This window comes from Diceros bicornis, chromosome 22 (assembly GCF_020826845.1).
Source record: "Diceros bicornis minor isolate mBicDic1 chromosome 22, mDicBic1.mat.cur, whole genome shotgun sequence".
Lineage (NCBI taxonomy): Eukaryota > Metazoa > Chordata > Mammalia > Perissodactyla > Rhinocerotidae > Diceros > Diceros bicornis.
Genome location: NC_080761.1, coordinates 5,798,949 through 5,820,853, shown reverse-complemented (window position 1 = coordinate 5,820,853; position 21,905 = coordinate 5,798,949). Strand labels below are relative to the sequence as shown.

Sequence of the window (21,905 nt, the reverse complement as noted above, 5' to 3'; positions counted from 1 at the left end):
CTGCTAACACAGCCAGATGAGAAAACACATAATTCAGTATAGAACACACAGTCCTGACCCAAGGAAGCGACAACTACTTCTTTTAAATGCATTTTATTATTAACAACATCCTGTGCCCAGACGATGTCCCCCCACTCTGGGAGGAGAAGTCAGGCGGATGGCAGAATGCACAGGTCAGATTTGCAGAGGAGATTCTCTGGCCTCCAAAGGAGAGTTTATGGATCTTAGTCTTTGGGGTGGGGATGACCAATGTGGTGAGAAGCGCCACAGGTCAGCTTCTTGTTACCTACGGCGCCAAGACGCTTGCCATAATTTCACTGGCATAGATCTAACAAGTTCAGTGCCCAACTGCTGTAAAATCAAGATTACTGTGGTAATCTTAGATTTTAAAATGGAAAAGCTGAGCCTGAGAAAACTGTGAGGAAAAGGGTATGTAGACTGCTTCTAAAGAAATGCTCAAACTACCCCAAGCAAAGGACAATGAGCACAAAGTCAGAGCTTAATTGAGGACTGGTCACTTGACTAAAATGCGACCATTTTAATAATCAGCACTCATCTAAGTTATTTGGAAAAGAAATGCAGACAGTAGAGAAGGAATAAGAACAAAATGGTTAGGCATAACATCTTTTTGTAATACATTACTTAACAGATCTTGTATAAATGAATTGGGGCACATTCACAATAAAAAGGGTCCATGCTTTCTCCAGTGCACTTGTGTCACATTCCCAGAAGCTACGGGGACGCCATGCTTTGGAGCAGCACCTGCCACAGAGCCTCTTCTCAGGCTACTGCCCAAGGTGCCATAGCAGAATCTCCCACCCTGTGCAATCTTAGGGAGCTGTGCTCCGAGGGCAACTGCAAAACTCATACACAGAATGTACACTTAGATTTCTTGATTGATTGTGTTGAACTCAATGATGTATTTAAAAAAATTTTTTTAACCTCCAGTCACTTACAATACAACACACTTTTGTAATCACCTAAAAGCTTCAGCCTCTAGTTGTGTTTAAGAGAGAAGAGCTATTTCCTCAAAGACCTTAAAATGAAATTTTTAATGAATTGATTCTTAAAAATTGTGTGGGGTTGCCAGGGCCATTCAATAGGGAAAGGATGGTCTTTTCAAGAAATGATGCTAGAAAAATCGGATATCCACATGCAAAAGAATGAAGTTGGACCCTTACTTTACACCATATGCAAAAATTAACACAAAATGTATAGAGACCCAAACATAAGAGCTAAAATTATAAAACTTTAGATGAAAACACAAGGGAAGAGCCTCATGACATTGGATTTAGTAATATTTTGTTGGATATGACACCAGAAGAACAGGCAACCAAAGAAAAAATAGATATATTAGACTTTCTCAAAATTAAAAACTTCTGTGCATCAAAGGACACTACTGACTTAATGAAAAAGCAACTCACAGAATTCAAGAAAAATATTTGGAAATCATATCAGACTGGAACCCTATGCAATGCTGGTAGAAATATAAAATGGTGCAGCCACTGTGGAAAACATAGAAAAAAATTAAACATAGAATTACCATATCCAGGAATTCCGCTTCTGGGTACAAACCTAAAAGAATTGAAAACAGGAACTGAAACATTTGTACAACAATGTTGACAGAGCATTATTCAAAATAATCAAATGTGGAAATAATTCATATGTCCATCTAGGGATGATTGGATAAACAAAACACAGTACATTCACAAAATGGAATATTACTCACCTTTAAAAAAAAAGGAATTCTGAAACATGCTACAACGTAGAAGAACCTTGAAGATATTACGTAAAGTAAAACAGCCAGGCACAAAAGGACAAACATTACACAATTCCTCTTGTGTGTGCTACCTAGAGCAGTCAAATTCCTAGAGACAGAAAATAGAATAGTGGTTGCCAGGGGTTGGGGGAGGGAGGAAAGCAGAGTTAGTGTTTAATGGGTACAGAGTCTCAGTTTGGAAAGATGAAAAAGTTCTGAAGATGGATAGTGGTGATGAGCACACAACAATGTGAATATACTTAATGCCACTGAATTGTACACTTAAAAATGGTTAAAATAGACATTTGTGGTAATATATACATATTACCACAGTAAAAAATTATGTAGTTAGCTGTGCTTCTAGAAGGTTTATCAATTTAATCTTAAATAGAAATTAGTTTACAAGTCCATGTAAACTATGACTCTTTTTATCAAAAGAATTAAAAATATGCATAGAAAAAAGGCAATGTGGAAAGGGACATGAGGCAACGATGATTTTTTTCTAAAAGGTTATTTTCTACTATGAATATATTTTTTAACGTAATAAAAAATGACAAATGTAACGTTTCTGGTGTATATTCCTCAAATGCTTAATTATATAAATTAATATTTAATATATAAGTATATTTTTCCTCCATTAAAACGTTTTCACAAACCGTCATTTAAATCTTGACATTAAATGCAAATTTCAGTAGAAATCATTGAAAAGTCATTAACGCAAATTTCTTAAATTAAATCTCAGGAAAAACAGGCCGGATAGTGAGAAAGACATAATAAGAGAAAGACTCCCCACAGAGACTGGGGAGGTAAAAGCAGTTTCTACTTTCCGTCTTTCTTCCTTTTATTAAACAGTTTTTTCTGTAAGTAACCCGTTTTGTTGCGTTGAGGAAGGCTTGAGAGGGAGGAGGAATCCCCCACTGGGAAGACAGGAAAGGAGCGTTACACATGCCACGCCTTCTCTGGAGACCCCTCCCCACCTTCCGTCCCCTTTCCCTCCTCGCATTTGGGCCTCGACCATCGCGTCTCCTGTTTGGGGTATGCCATTCCACTCCAGATTCTTCCACCCACAAACCGGGAGATAAGGCGTCTGCCCGCGGGCTCTGCATGCTTCCACCTCGCCCCACCCCCTGCAGTGGATTAAACAGGAATCACTAAACTAGATTATACTGTTTTCGGCCCTCCAGCAGTTTTGAACCAAAAACTCCAGGACTAAAGGACGCTGCGCTACGCTAGAAATCCACTTAACGCTCCCTGTAAGCTTCTTTTCTTGAACCAGAAAGCAAGCGCAAGAATTCGGGGTAATTAGTTGATCCGAGGCCCCAGGGAGGCGCCCAACCCCTGCTCAGCGCTGTCCAGGGCCCCCAGTGCGCCTCGCGGGTCCACTGAGGCCGGCGCCACCTGCCCGCGGACAAGTTGGGACCCAGGCTCATCACGCGCCACAAGTCCCACGCCCGGAGGCCCCGCCCACAGGCCGGCGCAGCCAATCGCGGCGCGGGCAGCAGTTGGGGGCGGGGCCGGGCGAGCCGAATCCCGGGGCTTTAAATCAGCGGTCTCACGGCCGGAGCCAGACCGCGGAGACTCGCGGGCTCGTGGCTGGTGGTCGTGCTGCTCCGCGTACCACTGGTGAGCGCCCCAGGCCGAGCCTGGGCGCCGCGGGCCACCCCGGGAACCAGCGCGGCCTGCAGCCTTGGGGGTCGAGGGCTCTGGGGTCCAGGAGACGCCGTCCCTGGGCCTGGCCAGACTGGACACGGCAGCCCGACCCTGCACGCCGGGCTGCGGGCCAGCCACTCCCTGCGCCGCCGTCCACGTCCCCTGGAGCGGGGCGGCGCTCCCCCCGCCCGGTACACCTCCGGCCCGGCGCCGCCTGGTGCGCTGAGCCCCAGGAGTGCCTGGCCCTGTCCCGGCGCCGAAACTGGGGGCTCTGGGCTCCGTGGTGCCACGTCACCGCGTCCCCAGTTTGGGGAGGGAGTGGGGGTGTCGACTGCACAGGCCAAGTGTGGGGACGGTGGAGCGCGGGGGGGCACTTCTACCCTCTTTCTACTGGGAGGGCCTCTCAGAAAGGTTTCAATTCAAGAGGCGGGGTTCGAAGGCGTATCTCATCCCCTGCTGTACAGTAGTCAAGAAGGAGGTGTGAGGTGGCCACTACCTGCTGGGGATCCCTGTCCCTGCTTGGGATCAGGTGTCCTCATTAGTGAGGTTTTCCTGGGTCACCTCTGTACCTTTTGTAAACACCTGGACCAACCATTTGCTAGGTTTCTAGTTGTAGCCTTAAGATTCTGACCCATAAGGGACCTTCACACCCTTCTCAAACCCTAAATTATAGCATATCGCAGCATCAAGTCCTAGAACACTTCTCTAGCTGCTTTTCATTTCAGTGGCTGAATCAAATACCTCCACCTAATCTGTTTTTCTCCACCCACATCCTTAGCTTTCCTCCACATTCTTGTGTAAATACTTGGGATGATAAATGTTTTACTCCAACATAGTGGCTATAACATCTCAGAAGAAAGTAGGATTGCTTTTTAGAAGGATTGGTCTAATTAAATACTCATTTCTTTTCCCTTCGTAGGTTTTTGAAACATGAATCCTTCACTCTTCCTGGCTGCCCTTTGCTTGGGAATAGCCTCAGCTGCTCCAAAACATGATCACATTTTAGATGCACAATGGAACCAGTGAAAGGCAACGCATAGAAGACTATATGGCGTGGTTGGTAACATCTGAAACTGTCCAGAGGGACCTCACAGAGAATGGTCCATACTGCTGGGCGTTTATAGCAGAGAGTAACTTCTTGAGGCCGGCTCTTACCAAGGCAATAACTTCATGGCACCCATTACTGAGCACAGTATGGGCATGCATCATCCGTGTTGTGAGGGTGCTGGAGAACAGCTACCAGAAGTATAAAGCCATCCCTGGCCATGGTTTCTCTTTCTCTCTGTCTGCAAATCACTTGGTGAGGATGGGTTGGGTTTTAAGTAGAAATAAAGATGTTCAGTTATATTTGCCTCTAGAATGAAGAAGGGTGGAGGAGAGCAGTGTGGGAGAAGAATATGAGAATGATTGAACTGCACAATTGGGAATACAGCCAAGGGAAACATGGCTTCACGATGGCAGTGAAGGCCTTTGGTGACATGGTGAGTGTGGCCTGGGTTGCTGAACTTCTTGTGCTTCCTCTCTTCAGTACTTTACCAAAATAACCTCTTGCTTTTCAAATTCTATTTCATTTGCCTTGAAGACCAATGAAGAATTCAGGCAGGTGATGAATGGCCTTAAAAACCAGACGCACAGGAAGGGGAAAGTGTTTCAAAAACCACTCTCTGCCAAGAACCCCGAATCTGTGGATTGGAGAGAGAAAGGCTCCGAACTCCTGTGAAGGATCAGGTATGACGATATTCAGCAGATCTCTCTCCAAGAGTAAAACCAAAAAGGAATTGGCATTCCTGCTATGGTAGACTGTGGAACAATATGCAGCTCACTATTTTTTAAGAGTTTTCAGATGTGTGGACTGTTGTCAAGAACTTGCTATTTGATTTGTAGACTGAGAGCTTTTTAATTTTGTCTTCAGGGTCTTTGTGGTTCTTGTTGGGCTTTTAGTGCAACTGGTGCCCTTGAAGGACATAACGTTCTGGAAAACTGGCAGACTTGTTGCACTGAGTGAGCAGAACCTAATGGACTGCTCTTGGGCTCAAGGCAATGACGGCTCCTTTGGTGGCCTCATGGATAATGCCTTCTAGTACGTCAAAGACAATGGAGGCCTGGACTCGGAGGAATCCTATCCATATCTTGCAAGGGTAAGCGGAGCTCCTTATCTTGTTATCTTTCCAGCTCTGCCTTTGAAAGTTGAACACTTTCAGGGAAAACAGATTCCATGTTTAGAATTCACATTTTAGATTGTAGAATCTATATCTGCAAACTGTCAGAACTGTCATTAGAATATATTAGCCTTGCACAGTTCTCTGTTTAGATGGTTACTATATAGCTAGTTCTATTGCTATGTTACATGGAGATATAGGTACCATTCTATATATAGTTCAGATTTCTCCAGAGTGAAAAATTTCTTATGGGCAGGTAAACTGAGAGTGTCTCGTTGAATAGACACCAGCTAATTTTTCAACTTCAAAACAACCAATAGCATTTCACCGCCTGGGATGCTTTATAACAAACTTGACTTGGGAATCATTAAGCTGCAAACTGTCTTGAACACATGTTCCAGGAGGTGGGGGTAGGAATGAAGTCTCATCCCTTTTACCTTTGAAAGGAAGAATCCTGCAAATAACAAGCCTGACTATTCTGCTGCCAATGACACTGGCTTCCTGGACATCCAGAAGGAGAAGTTCCTTATGGAGGCAGTGGCAACTGTGGGGCCCGTCTCTGCTGGGATAGATGCCAGCCAGGATACGTTCCACTTCTATAAAGATGGTAAGCATTTGTCTCTGTAGAAAGTCAGATAGGAAAATTGGAAAACCACCAGCACAATTGACTCTTTGGTATGTAGAATTCAGTGTAGAATTTTTGAGTGTGTGGATTTAACATAGTCATTACTCTGTACATGTAATATTTGTACCTGATGTTTCCATGTGACATTACTTGAACCATATCCCTATGATTTTAAGCACTTCATAAGTATATTTAAATGGCTACATAATTTAATTGGTATAGCCTAATTTACTTTTTTTTCAATTGTTAGACCTTTAAAATTTTCCAAAGAATTTTACTACTGTGATTAAAACTAGAAGGATCTCCTTGGTTCAAGTAATTTTGTGTTCTGTTCTGTTTCCTTAGACTGACTTCCTAAAAGTAGAATGACAGGGTTTCAAGGAGTGGTTTTTTATGCCTCTTGACAAGTTGTTTACAAAAGAGATTGTGCCAATTTGTATTTCTGCTAGCATTAAATGAGGGCCTAAATCCCTAGCCTAGATTTAAAAAGATCTTGTTTGTAAATCTTACCTGGATTTATGTCGTTTAACTGAATTTTGAGATGCCTCCCTTACTGTGGTTGATAGGCTGGGTTAATGTCTCCTGTCACTTGGAGGTCCTCACCCCAGCATTGAATTTTGCTTTCCTAGGCATTTATTATGATCCAGCCTGCAGCAGGGAATATGTGAATCATGCCATTCTGGTGGTTGGCTATAGCTCTGAAGGAAAAGATTCAAATAATAAATATTGGCTTGTCAAGAACAGGTATAAAACTTCAAATGTTAAATTTATATTTTAAATAGAAAAGGAAATCCTTGTTTGGAATCAGTATTTGGATACAGGTCTTCGAACCCTTACGCACACTTCTGGAACCCCAGAAGACTTTATCTAACTTAGGGTGAACACACACATATTAATGATTGATTATGATATTAAGAGACTGTCTCAAGCATGCTAGGGTATTGATATAGTTTTGGTACCATTGCATTTCTAAATTTGAACATCTGGACCCAAGAGTTTCCTTTCTCTGTCTCTAATTGTGCAGTTCTGTGAAAGGTCTGAGGATAGAAGTTATATGCAGGTTTAGAACTCAACCACGAACAAGAACAGCAGCCTCTCCTGATTCTTTCCAAATCTGTCTTGGCCTCTGGTGTACTAAGTATCAGGCGTTACTGTTGATAAAGATAAATGTTTGATTTTTTGTGTAAAATGGAAAACCCTTTCTTCGTTCAGCTGGGGTATAGGTTGGGGCATGAATGGCTACATAAAGATGGCCAAAGGCTGGAACAACCACTGTGGAATTGCCAACCTGGCCAGCTATCCTGTCACCTAGAGGACTTGACTGAGAACAGAATATCCAGAGGAGGAATTTTATGTTAAACTGACCAGACCTTATCGTGTGGAATAATACACTTGAATCATTGAAGATCCAAATTGTGATTTGAATGTTGTGACTTTTTTTGTGTGTGTGAGGAAGACCAGCCCTGAGCTAAGGTCCGATGCCAATCCTCCTTTTTATTTGCTAAGGAAGATTGGCCCTGGGCTAACATCCGTACCCATCTTCCTCTGCTTTATATGGGACACCGCCACAGCATGGCTTGACAAGCGGTGCATCAGCGCGCGCCTGGGATGCGAACCTGCTAACCCCCAGCCACTGAAGCGGAGCGCACGCACTTAGCTGCTACGCCACCGGGCCAGCCCCTGAATGTTGTGACATTTTATGCTGGTAAAATGTTACCGCTTCTTTAATTACTGCTGTAATAGCTTTATATGATTGACTTGCCTAATAACTTTTGAATTTTCATGTTTTAAAGATGTATATAGTTTTACCTTGAGAAATAAAACTGAATTTCAAAGTAGAGGTGAGGCTTCTTTCTGTTTTTAATACATTAACTTTTTCTAGAGTCAAAAATGTAATTGGCCCTCACAGACGTAACTGAATGTGCCAGTGGTCCATTAGGATAATGACTAGGTGGTCTTCTGGCTCTTCTAGTTATAAATACTCAGATCTTATGTCAGCTCCCCATTGGCTGTGTCTGACTGAACCTTTTAATGAAGCAAAATTTGACAAACGATCTAAAAGGACAAAGGTAACGTATTTATTAAAATACTTTCACATTTTAGAAAAGTGAACACATGCATATGATTTCCAAACTAGAAAAGGTCATTAATAGATCATGATCATTTGAGCCAAGATGGTGACAACCCAGCTGAGTTACAGGACGAATGTCGCAGAGCCAGTTTCTGGTGCATCTCCCCCAGCTGCTGGTGAAGACCAAATGGCTACTTTGCAGCTGGGGGAGGACCAGACATAGTGGATTGCCAAGAAATGTTTGTCTTTGGGTCCACAAAGGATAAAGGTTAAGCTCCTGGATTTCAGGCTGGGCTTCAAATATAGTGCTGTGGCCTCAGAGGTGGGAGACAGGTGAGAGCATCAAAAGTGATAGTCTGAGTCCAAATTTATACCTAGCTACCTAATCCCTGATTTCATTTAAAATAAAAAACAAAAAACTCCCTACATTCTGCAGACTAAAGAAGCACATATAGTTTCATTTGCTGTGTTTAAAATTCTCATGCTCTCACTCAAGGAAATATAAAGAGTAGATGGAAGTATTTAGTCAATAGACAGCATAATTCTTTATGAGGAGGTGAGGTGGAAGACAACTGGGGTCTCAGCCCACAAGGCCTCCAGAAGCCTCTGGTCAAGTCCATCTGTATTGGACCATCTGCCATGCTGGACCCTCAATGTGGCCTTCCCTTGTAGGTGCTTAAATTTCCAACTTTTTGACCTAAAATGGCAAATATGTTTGGAGTGAGAGTCTGTGGGCTTTGTGATAGTACTATCAAGTGTAGTCGCAGGAAGATTTGGGAGGCTCCCCCGCTGAATCCCTTCCTCCGCTTGGGACCTACATTGAAACAGCTGGGATTGATGTCGCCCCCACTGTGTCCCAGTCATCACCTTGTGGAGGAGATATTCCCACCCTCAAGAACGAGCTGGTGCTGTCGGAGAGGGAGGTAGTTGAGAACACCAGGAGGAAGAGAAATCTGACATGAACCCAGAGGAGCCAGTCAATAAGACAGGATAAAAGGGTAGGTGTCTGAGCATAGACTTTGGGGTCAGGACCCCTGAGAAAAGAGGCACTGCATTTAGAGAAAGTGGGAAATTAGTGAATTCAGGTGTGGGAGGTGAGGCTGGGTCCACACATGGGTTTTTAGGACACAGGGAAACCTGTGCACACAGGGGAGTGCAGTGAAAGACTGCTCTGGCTATCTATTCCCGTAAAACAAACTATTCAGAAACGTAGCAGCTTGAAAACACCATCTTTCTTTCCTATTTCCTGATTGACCTTAGCTGCATAGTTTTCTTTTGGAAGTCTCTCATGTGTGCTGGAATCATCTGTAGGTTTGACTGGGCTGGCATCCAAGGGGGCTCACCTCATGGCTGTCTTAGATGCTGGTGTGGGCTGGACGTTCAGCCTGGGCTGCTGGCCAGAGTGCCTCCATGGGCTTCTCCATGACTTGGGCTCCCACAGCTTGAAGGCTGGCTCTGAGAGGAACTGCCCCGGAGAAAAGTGTGCCAGAACCCCCAACGAGGAACTGTAAGTCTTCCTATGACCTGGCCTTAGTCCCCAGTGAAACCTCTGCTGCTGCACTGTATTTGGAGCACGTCACCAGGGACAGACCAGGTTCCAGCGGAGGGGGCCAAGTCCACCTCACGATGGGAAGAGACAAGGTCACTTAACAGAAGAGCATGTGCGATGCAAGATGTGCTTGTGGCCGTCATTGGAAAATGCAATCTGCCACATTCAGTCTCTGAAAATCTACTAGAAAGGACTCCTTTGTGACTGTCCTCTGGCTCCATCATGACAGGCTAGCTCAGACTGCTGTCCACAGAATCCTGGAAGTTCAGCCGAAGACTCTAAGAAAATGTCTCAGTGCTGATATGAATGGAAATGTGAAGATCTCTCAGATGTCTAAACAAATAAACAGATGGTAGAAGTTTCTGTAAATGTCAAAGACATTTATATTAATTTAAGCTTGTGAAAAGTTCCAAACTGCATCTATCATAAAAGTATTTTTAAAATAAGCCAATCAATATGAAATAAAGCTGCAAATGAATTTTGATTTTACAGGAGACTTCTCTGAAACTTAAACTTACTGTTTAAGTTTCCCTTAAACAGTAGGCTCCCCCCTAGAGCCCTTGGAGGGAATGTAGCCCTGCAGACACTTTAGTTTGGAATTCTGGCCTCCAGACTGCGAGAGAATAAATTTCTGTGACTTTAAGCCAATGAGTTGGTGTTAATACATTACGCCAGCCCCAGGATACTGTTGCACCTGGTCTACACAGATAACCTCATGCTCTCCTCAGCAACCCAGAAGGCACAACCAGACTCCTCTGGTCAAGACCAGCTGGGACAAGTCAAACTTGCTGCACGTCCAGATGGGACAAGTAAGAAATCTGTGAACTTAATGGTTCTTGGCCACTCATCTGTGCTTCAAGACCGAGTTTTATTCTGACAAGTTTTCACTGAGTTTTTTAGGGTTCCACTAAGCTCAACAAAATGCTACAGTCCACAAGGAAATCAGCCGACGAAGATAAGAGAAGTTTAAGGAACCCAAATGGCATAGTAGGGGCATCACCAGTAGCAGTGGACTTAGCAGAAAAAAAGACACGAGAAGGTTTCGGTATCTTTTCACTTCCCCACATGTCCCCTCTCATCTAAGTCAAGCACTGGCCAGGGTTCCATACTGGAGACTGTCGATATCTTATAAAAAGGCATTCTCACACATTAAAATGCACCTAAAACACACTTTGCTTCCTTCTCTTTTTATTTAACTTGGTGATAATTAATGTATTCTTTAGTCTCTGGCACCACTTTCACTTGATGACATCAAATGTTTCCTGTTTTTTTCTGCAAGGAAGAAAATGTCATATGAAAGATATGAAGGAAATGTGGGAGATGATGCAAATAAGACTTAATATTGAGTGACATCAGCATCATGGCAGAGTGAGCTTCCCCCATTGAACTCTCCCCCTCTAAGACACAAGAAAAAGGACATTCATATTCCAGCAGAAGCTATTCACACAACACAGGGGACGTCTGAGGCACCCAGGCAGCCGTACACCCAAGGACGGAGGTGCTGGAATCCCCAGAGTAAGTGGAAGGAGGTAAGAGGAGCTCCCTTCCTTCCCCAAGGACTGCGACCCAGAGACTGAGACCATGCGGCTCTCAGAGGAGGGGGAGGGGCGGCTTGCCATGTGAAAAATGGTGCTCTCCAAGACCCCTCACAGCCTGAGGGGATCCCCCTACGGAGGGAGCGGAACTTTTGCGAGGGTAGTTTCAACAATCTGGCCCCTCAGGAGAGCAGAGAGCGACAGCGAGGCTAGAAACCTCTGAGATCAGAGAGGCGAAAGTAAGCGCCCTCCCCAACCCAGCTCACCTGACTGGTGCTTCAGCACAGCGGCGCTTCAGCTCAGCCCCATCCCCAGAGGCAGCAGCCCTCAGGCACCCGGGACCCACCAGCAGGGGCAGCATGACCACACGCCACCCCCACAGGCAGCAGCTCTCAGGTGCCTGGGCCCAACCAGCATCAGGGTGAACCTGCACCCTCGCACCAGAGGCAGTGGGCAGCTCAGGCCCCACCATGCCACAGCCCTACCTGCTCTGGCTGGAGCAAGCCACGGCCCCAGCTGCCCCAGCTCCACCAGGCCACAGCCCCAGCTCCTTCAGCTGGACCATGCCCCACCCCCAGCTCCTTCAGCTTGACCGCCCCCCTCCCCATGGCTCCAGCTGCTTTGGCTTGGCCTGTGCTCAGGCTCCAGCTGACTTGGCACCAGTAATTTCGGCCCACCGCACTCCAGTTCCACTTCTTTGGCCCAGCGGCACTCCAGCTCTTCCTTCTTTGGCCCAGCACACTCCAGTTCCAGCTTCTTTGGCCCAGCATACCCCAGTTCCAGCTTCTTTGGCCCAGTGCACTCCACTTCCAGCTCCTTTGGCCCAGCAGCACTCCAGCTCCTCCTTCTTCGGCTCAGCACACTCCAGTTCCAGCTTCTTTGGCCCAGCAGCGCTCCAGTTCCTGCTTCTTTGGCCCAGCAGCACTTCAGCTGCAGCTGGTTCAACCCACCTGCACCCGAGCCCCAGCTGCTTCCGCCTAGCTGCGTTCCAGTCTCAGCTGTTCCCACACTCCAGCTCCAGCTGTTCCCACACTTCCCTCCCAGCAGCTCCCACTGAGCCACGCCTCAGATCAGCCAGGGGCCAACAAGAGTGCCTGCGGATTGAGGCGGGCCAAAATAGACAGCCCTTGACCCCCACCCAGCGGCAGCAAGAGGAAACTGTGACCATATATTTTCACTATGAGGAAAAGTAAGCCAACACCGACAGGCACCATGCAAAAATATATTAAATCTCCACACCAAAAGGAAAATGACAAGCACCCAGAAGTCAACCCAGAAAGCACAGAAATGCATAACCTTAATGACAGAGAATTCAAAACAGCCATCATAAAAAATATTAATGAAATACAAGAAAACACACACAAGATAATTCAATGAAATCAGGAGTTTCTTCACAAAAGAGATTGAAACTATTAAAAAAAAAACCAATCAGAAATCTTAGAGATGAAAAACACAATAGAGGAGATAAAGACAAATCTGGAAGCCTTAAGCGTCAGAGCTGACAATATGAAGGAAAGAATTAGCAATATTGAGGACAACAATGCAGAAATGCTCCAGATGGAGGAGGAAAGAGAACTAAGACTAAAAAGAAATGAAGAAACTCTCCAAGAAATATCCAACTCAATTAGGAAATCCAACATAAGGATTATAGGTATTCCAGAGGGACAAGAGAGGGAAAAAGGAGCAGAGAACTTGTTCAAAGAAATAATATCTGAGAACTTCCCAAACCTGGAGAAGGAGCTGGAAATACCAGTGAATGAAATAAATAGATCTCCTAAATATATCAACACGAAAAGACCCTCTACAAGGCATATAGTAGTAAAGCTGGCAAAAGTCAACAACAAAGAAAAAATATTAAGGGCAGCTAGATAAAAAAAAAAATAACATACAAAGGATTGCCTGTCAGGCTCTCAGCTGATTTCTGGACAGAAACTTTACAGGCTAGGAGAGAGTGGAATGATATATTCAAAATTCTAAAGGACAAAAACTTTCAGCCAAGAATACTCTATCCAGAAAAAATATCCTTCAGATATGATAGAGAAATAATAACTATCCTGGATAAACAAAAGCTAAGGGAGTTCATTGCCACAAGACCCCCACTACAAGAAGTGCTCAAGAAGGCCCTCATCCCTGAGGGAAAAAAGAGAAAGGGGATTCAAAGTTTTGAACAAGGAGGAAAATAGGTCTACAAAACCAGAAAAATTGCAGTCCTCTATCAAAATAGATTAGCAAACACTTAATTATAAAACTGAAGATCAAGGGAAGGTAAGCACCAATCATAAATATACTCATCATGTTAAACACGAACTCACAACACAGGAAGGAATAAGATGTGACAACAATAATGTAGAAGGGGAAGAGGAAAGGGATCAAATTGACTTAGTCTAAGGGAATAAGAGGCCATCAAAAAATGGACTATCATATCCATGAGATTTTTTATACAAACCTCATGATAACCACTAACCAAATAATCAGAGCAGAATCACACACGATAAAGAAATAGAAAACTAAGAGAACTCCCATACAGAACTACCAGACTAAATTGGTAGTCTGAAACACACGGGGCGAGAAACAAAAGAAATGCAAAAGAACCGGAAAAAGAGCAATAAAATAACAACAACAAGCCCCCATATATTAATAATTACCCTAAAAGTAAATGGACTGAACTCTCCAATCAAAAGTCACAGAGTGGTGGGATGGATTAAAAAACAAGACCCAACAATATGCTGCCTCCAGGAAACATATCTCAGCTCTAAAGACAAACACAGGCTCAGAGTGAAAGGATGGAAGACAATACTCCAAGGTAATGGTAAACAAAAGAAAGCAGGTGTTGCCATACTTATATCAGACAAAGTTGACTTCAACATAAAACAGGTAATGAGAGACAAAGAGGGGCAATATATAATGGTAAAAGGGACACTCTACAAAGAAGACATATCACTTTTAAATATATATGTACCCAATACAGGAGCACCAAGGTACATAATGCAACTATTAACAAACCTAAAAGGAGATATTAACAACACAATAATAGTAGGGGATGTTAACACCCCACTCTCATCAATGGACAGATCATCCAGACAGAAAATAAATAAGGAAATAATGGACCTAAATGAAAAACTAGATGAGATGGACTTAATAGACATATACAGAGCACTCCATCCAAACACAGCAGATTACACATTCTTCTCAAGCACACATGGAACATTCTCAAGAATAGCCCATATGTTAGGAAACAAGGGATGCTTATATAAATTTAAGAAGATTGAAATCATAACAAGCATCTTTTCAGACCATAATGCCAGGAAGTTAGAAGTCAACTACGAGGAAAAAACAGGGAAAGTAACAAAGCTGTGGAGACTCAACAATATGCTACTAAACAACCAATGGATCATTGATGAAATTAAAGGAGAAATCAAAGCATATCTGGAGACAAATGAAAATGAAAATACACTGTACCAACTCATATGGGATGCAGCAAAAGCGGTCCTGAGAGGGAAACTCATAGCAATACAGGCCCACCTTAACAAACAAGAAAAAGCCCAAATAAGCAACCTCGAACTACGCCTAACAGAATTAGAAAAAGAAGAACAAACAAAGCCTAAAGTCAGCAGAAGGAGAGAAATAATAAAAATCAGAGCAGAAATAAATGAAATTGAAATTAAAAAAAGAGTAGAAAGGATCAATGAAACAAAGAGCTGGTTCTTTGAGAAGATAAACAAAAGTGACAAACCCTTAGCCAGACTCACCAAGAAAAAAAGAGAGAAGGCTCAAATAAATAAAATTAGAAATGAAAAAGGAGAAATTACAACAGATACCACAGAAATACAAAAGATTATAAGAGAATACTATGAAAAACTATATGCCAACAAATTGGACAATCTAGAAGAAATGGATAAATTCCTAGACTCATACAACCTCCCAAAACTGAATCAAGAAGAAATAGAGAACCTGAATAGACCAATCACAAGTAAAGAGATTGAAACAGTAATCAAAAACCTCCCAAAAAATAGAAGTCCAGGACCAGATGGCTTCTCTGGAGAATTTTACCAAACATTCAAAGAAGACTTAATACCTATCCTTCTCAAACTATTCCAAAAAATAGAGCAAGATGGAACACTTCCCAACACATTCTACGAGGCCAACATCTCTCTGATACCAAAGCCAGGCAAAGACAATACTAAGAAGGAAAACTACAGACCAATATCCCTGATGAACATAGACGCAAAAATCCTCAACAAAATATTGGCAAACCAAATACAGCAATACGTTCAAAAGATCATACACCATGATCAAGTGGGGTTTATACCAGGGACACACGGATGGTTCAACATCCGCAGATCAATCAATGTGATACACCACATTAATAAAATGAGGAATAAAAATCATGTGATCATCTCAATAGATGCAGAGAAGGCTTTTGACAAGATCCAACATCCATTTATGATAAAAACTCTCAACAAAATGGGTATAGAAGGAAAGTACCTTAACATAATAAAGGCCATATATGACAAACCCACAGCCAACATCATACTCAATGGGGAAAAACTGAAAGCCATCCCTCTGAAAACAGGGACAAGACAAGGGTGCCCACTCTCGCCACTCTTATTCAACACAGTACTGGAGTTCTGGCCAGAGCAATTAGGCAAGAAAAAGGACTAAAAGGAATCCAAATAGGCAACGAAGAAGTGAAACTCTTGCTGTTTGCAGATGACATGATCTTATATATAGAAAACCCTAAAGAATCCACTGGAAAACTATTAGAAATAATCAATAACTACAGCCAAGTGGCAGGGTACAAAATCAACTTATAGAAATCAGTTGCATTTCTATATACCAACAACGAACTAACAGAAGGAGAACTTAAGAAGACAATCCCATTTACAATTGCAACAAAAAGAATAAAATATCTAGGAGTAAATTTAACCAAGGAAGTGAAAGACCTATATAATGAAAACTATAAGACATTATTGAGTGAATCAATGATGACATAAAGAAATGGAAAAAGATTCCATGCACTTGGATTGGAAGAATAAACATAGTTAAAATGTCCATACTACCTAAAGCAATCTACAAATCTACAGATTCAATGCAATCCCAATCAGAATCCCAAGGACATTCTTCACAGAAATAGAACAAAGAATACTAACATTCATATGTTAGTATGACCCCGTATAGCTAAAGGAATGAACTAACATTCATATGTTAGTAGACCCCGTATAGCTAAAGGAATCCTGAAAAAGAAGAACAAGGCTGGAGGCATCACAATCCCTGACTTCAAAACATACTACAAAGTGATAGTAATTAAAACAGCATGGTACTGGTACAAAAACAGACACATAGATCAATGGAACAGAACTGAAAGTCCAGAAATAAAACCTCATATCTACGGGCAGCTAATCTTTGACAAAGGAGCTAAGAACATACAATGGAGAAAGGGAAGTCTCTTCAATAAATGGTGCTGGGAAAACTGGACAGCCACTCACAAAAGAATGAAAGTAGACCATCTTCTTTCACCATACACAGAAATTAACTCACAATGGATCAAAGACCTGAAGGTGAGACCTGAAACTATAAAACTCCTGGAGGAAAATATAGGTAGTACACTACTCGCCATCAGCCATACAGCGATCTTTTTGAATTCCATGTCTACTCAGACAAGGGAAACAAAAGAAAAAATAAACAAGTGGGACTTCGTCAGATTAAAGAGCTTCTACAAGGCAAATGAAACCAGGATCAAAATGAATAGGGAACTCACCAGCTGAGAAAAAATATTTGCAAACCATATATCTGACAAGGGACTAATCTCCATAATATATAAAGAATTCACACAACTGAATAACAAAAAAAACAAACAACCCAATCAAAAAATGGGCAGAGGAAATGAACAGACATTTCTCCAAAGAAGATATACAGATGGCCAATAGGCACATGAAAAGATGCTCAATATCACTAATCATCAGGGAAATGCAAATCAAAACCACACTAAGATATCACCTTACACCCGTTAGAATGGCTATTAATCACCAAGACAAAAAACAACAAATGCTGGAGAGGCTCTGGAGAAATGGGAACCCTAATCCACTGCTGGTGGGAATGCAAACTGGTGCAGCCTCTATGGAAAACAATATGGAGATTCCTCAAAAAATTAAAAATAGAAATACCTTATGATCCAGCTATCCCACTACTGGGTATCTACCCAACAAACCTGAAATTAACAATCCGAAGAGGCTTATGCACCCCTGTGTTCATCGCAGCATTATTCACTATAGCCAAGACATGGAAGCAACCCAAGTGTCCCTCGACTGATGATTGGATAAAGAAGATGTGGTGTATATATATACCATGGACTACTACTCAGCCATAAAAAAAAGACAAAATCGTCCCATTTGCAACAACATGGATGGACCTGGAGGGTATTGTGTTAAGTGAAATAAGCCAGAAAGAGAAAGACAGACACTGCATGATTTCACTCATATGTGGGAGATAAACCAACACATGGACAGATAGAACTGTTTGGTGGTTACCAGGAGCTAGGGGGTTGAGGGGTGGGCACAAGGGGTGGAGGGATGCACTTATATGGTGACTGATAAAAATAATGTACAACAAAAATTTCACAATAAAAAAAATGACAATATTATATATGCTGCTCAAAAAGTCATTGTGACATAGGAGGGCCTAACTCCTAAGGGGGAATATTGCTGGTCTCTCTGACCCTGAAGTCCTGATCTCTGATAACAAGTCCTCCTCTGAGAGGGCTGGCCCCCAGGGTTTTGTACTCTGTCTCCTGGGGCAACTTTTGTTTTTCTTTGGTAGCTCTGGTGCACAGAGGTAACCCTGGTCTGCACCTCTTAGCCCACCACCATCATTGCTCCCTGGAATTCTTGGGAGACTTTTGTCACATGACTGTCAAACTGTCCTGGGTATCAGTCTAACTTCCAAGAAGATAGATGCATTTCCAAACAAAAAGCCCTCTTGTGCTTGAGAAGCTCTTTTGTTAAGGAACAGGCCAGAAAACATAGTCTCAGGTGGAGTTAACCATTTACCTGGTGGAAACCAACACTTATCTTCTTCCCTCTACCTTTCCAGCTATCAAATGTGGATCAGGCCATTCCTGAGAGGTGGTGAGAGTAAGATCCTGGAAGAAGGATGCTTAAAAGCTTGAATACAGTATTTTTTTTTAATGTTTTGAAATATTCTTTTAGTTTAAATATCCTGTCATGTATTTTCTGTCCCCTTCGTAATAAGGCTTTCCCCCAGATGTGTACAGTGTACAGATGTGTAGAGATGGGGCCACCCCTCTGTCTGAACTTGGCTGGAATGTCACCCTCTCCGTGAAGCCTGTCCTTGCCCAGAACCAGGTTAAAACAACCTCTCCTAGTACTGCTCCCCCTTCCCTGACTTATTTTTCCCACAGCATTTATCACCGTCTGACATACTATTACATTTCATTTTTTGGCTTGTTTATTGTGTCTCTCCACACATTAGCACTGAATCTATACAGAGATCAAGATCTTTGTTCTGTTTGCCTCTCTGTTCTCAGCACTAAGGACAGGACCTGGCACAGAGTAGGCACACAATAAAATCTGCTGTTCGAATGAATTAATGAATGATATGCACAAGTTTTATATGAATATGTTCTCATAGTTTTAAAAGAGAGTTTAAAAAAAAAAAAAAGAGTCAAGAAGTGAGATAAAGCAAAGACCCCTTTGGGTACTCTGTTCCCCAACAAACATTCCCCTTCCTCAGGGGAAAAACCACAATTCTTAATTCAGAGATATTAATAGTCCTTTGTCTTTACCCAAAAACCACGTGTAATCTTTTGTGCTTTTGTTTAATTTTACAAAAGTGGTATCGCATCATATCCATTTGCAAAATGCCTTTTTCACTGACTATTATAGTTTAGCCACCTTGCCTTGTTTGTACTTCAGGCTGTGATGGTTAATTCTGTGTCAACATGGCTAGGTATTGTTTTGTTCCAGTCTCAGGCTATCAACAACCAGCGTTGTGGCTGGATCAGCCCTTGTGGTTCTTATTATGACTGCAAGATGTCCTTCAGCAATAACATCAGAAACTTTGAAAAAATAAAAGTTTATTACTTATACGACCTGGAAATTACACAGCACACGTGGGCCACACAGTGAGGTCCTGGGTGGAGGGAGAGAGAGGGTACATGGGCCTGGAGTTCTACTTTTATTGGGGTCAAAGGTGGGGGGGCCTGGGTTTCAGAGGCTCATTCTTTACTGGTGAATTGAAAACATAAGAGCAGCAATTTAAAGAACTGGAAGAGAAAAAACAAGTGACCCCAACGGTCAGTTATTGAAATCAACCAAGATCTCTAACACAAAGGTGCCTCGGTGCAGGGAGGCAGCCTGGCTCTTTATCTAGTCGTGTGGCTGACAATGTGTTTATTCAAGATAGCCATCTTTGAAGCAGATGCCGTCTTTGAAGAGGATGCCTCAGCAATCAAAGCTTAAGTCAGGCACTTGCATTAAAAAAAGAAAAAAAATCAACAACTATCAGGGTTTACAGCAGAGCTATGGGGCCCAATTCTTTGGTCAAACACTAGTCTAGAGGTTGCTGTAAAGTTATTTTGTAGAAGTGATTAATATTTACCATCAGTCGACTTTACATAAAAGAGACTTTTCTCAATAACGTGAGTGGGCATGTTGGAGTGGGGAGGAAATTCTCCTCTACCCTCTTAGGATTCTCTGGCCTGGCCTGAGAATTAAACTATTGATGTAAGACAATTAACAGGAGAGTAGCATACTAGTTTTATTAGATTTTTTATACGTACATGGGGGCCTTCACAAGAGAATGAAGACCAAAAGAAGTGACGAGAGCTGAAAGCTTTTAAACAAATAAACAATAAATTTGTGAAGAAATGACAAGATAAAAATGAAACCAGAATGTAAACAACATATTAATCATCATCAGGTTAGAGGGAAGCTAAAGGCCTTAGGGTGTCAGCCAATATATTTCTTTCTTTCTGCATTTGTCTATTTTGAAGTTAAAAATGCCTTCTATAAAACCATGGAAGGTAATTATTTCCATGTTCATAAAGGACTGGAGTGGGTTTGTAAGTCCCAACTTATTCAAACCGCTGCATAGCCTTCCACAGATCAACTATCCCCACTGATGGACATTTAAATTGCTCTCACCTTTTTGCTGTTACAAATAATACTTAATTTTAAGAAGGCTAATACAGGCATCTATGTAGACACCAAGATGTAGGACTATTGGGTCAGTCTTTGTTGGTTTTTGTCAATCTGATATGTGAAAAGTGATATGCCATTTCACTTTCATTTCCCTGATCATCAGGGAGGCTAACCATCTTTTCACATGTTTATTGACTATTTGTGTTTTCTCTTCTGCAAATTGCAGTTTTATATCCTTAGTTTACTTCTCTATGAATAGTTTATCTTTTTTCCTCTTAATATGTATGATTCTTGATATTCATTTTTTGTTACATGTTACAAATATTTTCTCCTCAGCTATCAGTTGTCTTTTAATTTGTGGTGTGTTTTTATTTTGATGTATTCACACCTAACCTTTAAATCTTTTGCTTTGTGACTTTTGGTCCTGTTTAAGGTCATAAATATATGTCCTTTTATCTTTTTGTAACTTTATAGTTTTATTTTTTTATGTTTAAGTCTGAAATCCATCTGCAATATGTTTTGGGGATCTAGTTTTATTTTTTTTCCCCAAGTTTCTAGCTAATTATTTGAACACCAGTCATTCTTTCCCTGCGGATTTGCAGCAGTATGTTTTCTTATTTTTAAAAAGCATCTATTAAAATGGTCACATGGCTTTTCTCCTTTTGATGTGTTAAGGGGTCTGCCTCCCAGTTGCTGAAGCCCATCTGTCCAAAGTACAATGGAAACCAGTGAACGGTTCCACCTTCCCCAGGTGGGGCCAGACCTGGCCAGTGTACTTTTGGGGCATGCTTGAAAACGGAAAGAGCAATTGGATTTCCCCTGAGACAGACACAAGCACCTAAACTGGAAAGGCAACCAGGAGGGAATGAGAAACCGAGAGGAGAGAGTTCTCAGATCACTTAGTCCTGAGACCCCAAGCAGTGGTCTTTCCTGCCTATGGAAGCACTGGTCATCAAGGCACCCTTGTCCTGATGCCCTCGAATCTTTGATATGTAGCCTCTGAGAATGGAATGAGAGTCCCATGTTCTTCCCTAGTTCCCTGTTCTTGGATTTGACATGCAGGGACCCAGAGTCTCAGCTTGAAGAAGAACACATATGGATGGTGAAAGGATCTTTCTCTGAGTGTCCACCACATTCATCAAAGCAATATGCACCATGATTGAAGGTGCTATCTCTCAGCTTTGTTTCCAACAAAACCTTCTCCTGGCTGTGTAGTCTTTAGACTATGTGCTGTAAACTCACCAAATCAAAGTATTCATAAGAGATCTTGAAGTGAAGATTTCAGTTTGAATCTTTTTTTTTTTTTTGCGAGAAAGATCAGCCCTGAGCTAACATCCATGCCAATCCTCCTCTTTTTGCCGAAGAAGACTGGTCCTGAGCTAACATCCGTGCCCATCTT

At 42.3% G+C, this 21,905-nt stretch overlaps 1 protein-coding gene across 1 annotated transcript; it reads left to right on the top strand.

Annotated features, from left to right (window-relative positions):
* Nucleotides 1-3,801: 3,801 nt before the first annotated feature.
* On the top strand, nt 3,802-8,021 carry CTSL (cathepsin L). The gene is given in 9 exon segments (XM_058565480.1): nt 3,802-4,465; nt 4,768-4,890; nt 4,992-5,115; nt 5,118-5,137; nt 5,322-5,375; nt 5,377-5,556; nt 6,019-6,175; nt 6,823-6,937; nt 7,406-8,021. Coding segments are annotated over 9 exon segments (999 nt in total). The 5' UTR covers nt 3,802-4,339; the 3' UTR covers nt 7,506-8,021.
* Nucleotides 8,022-21,905: the final 13,884 nt, after the last annotated feature.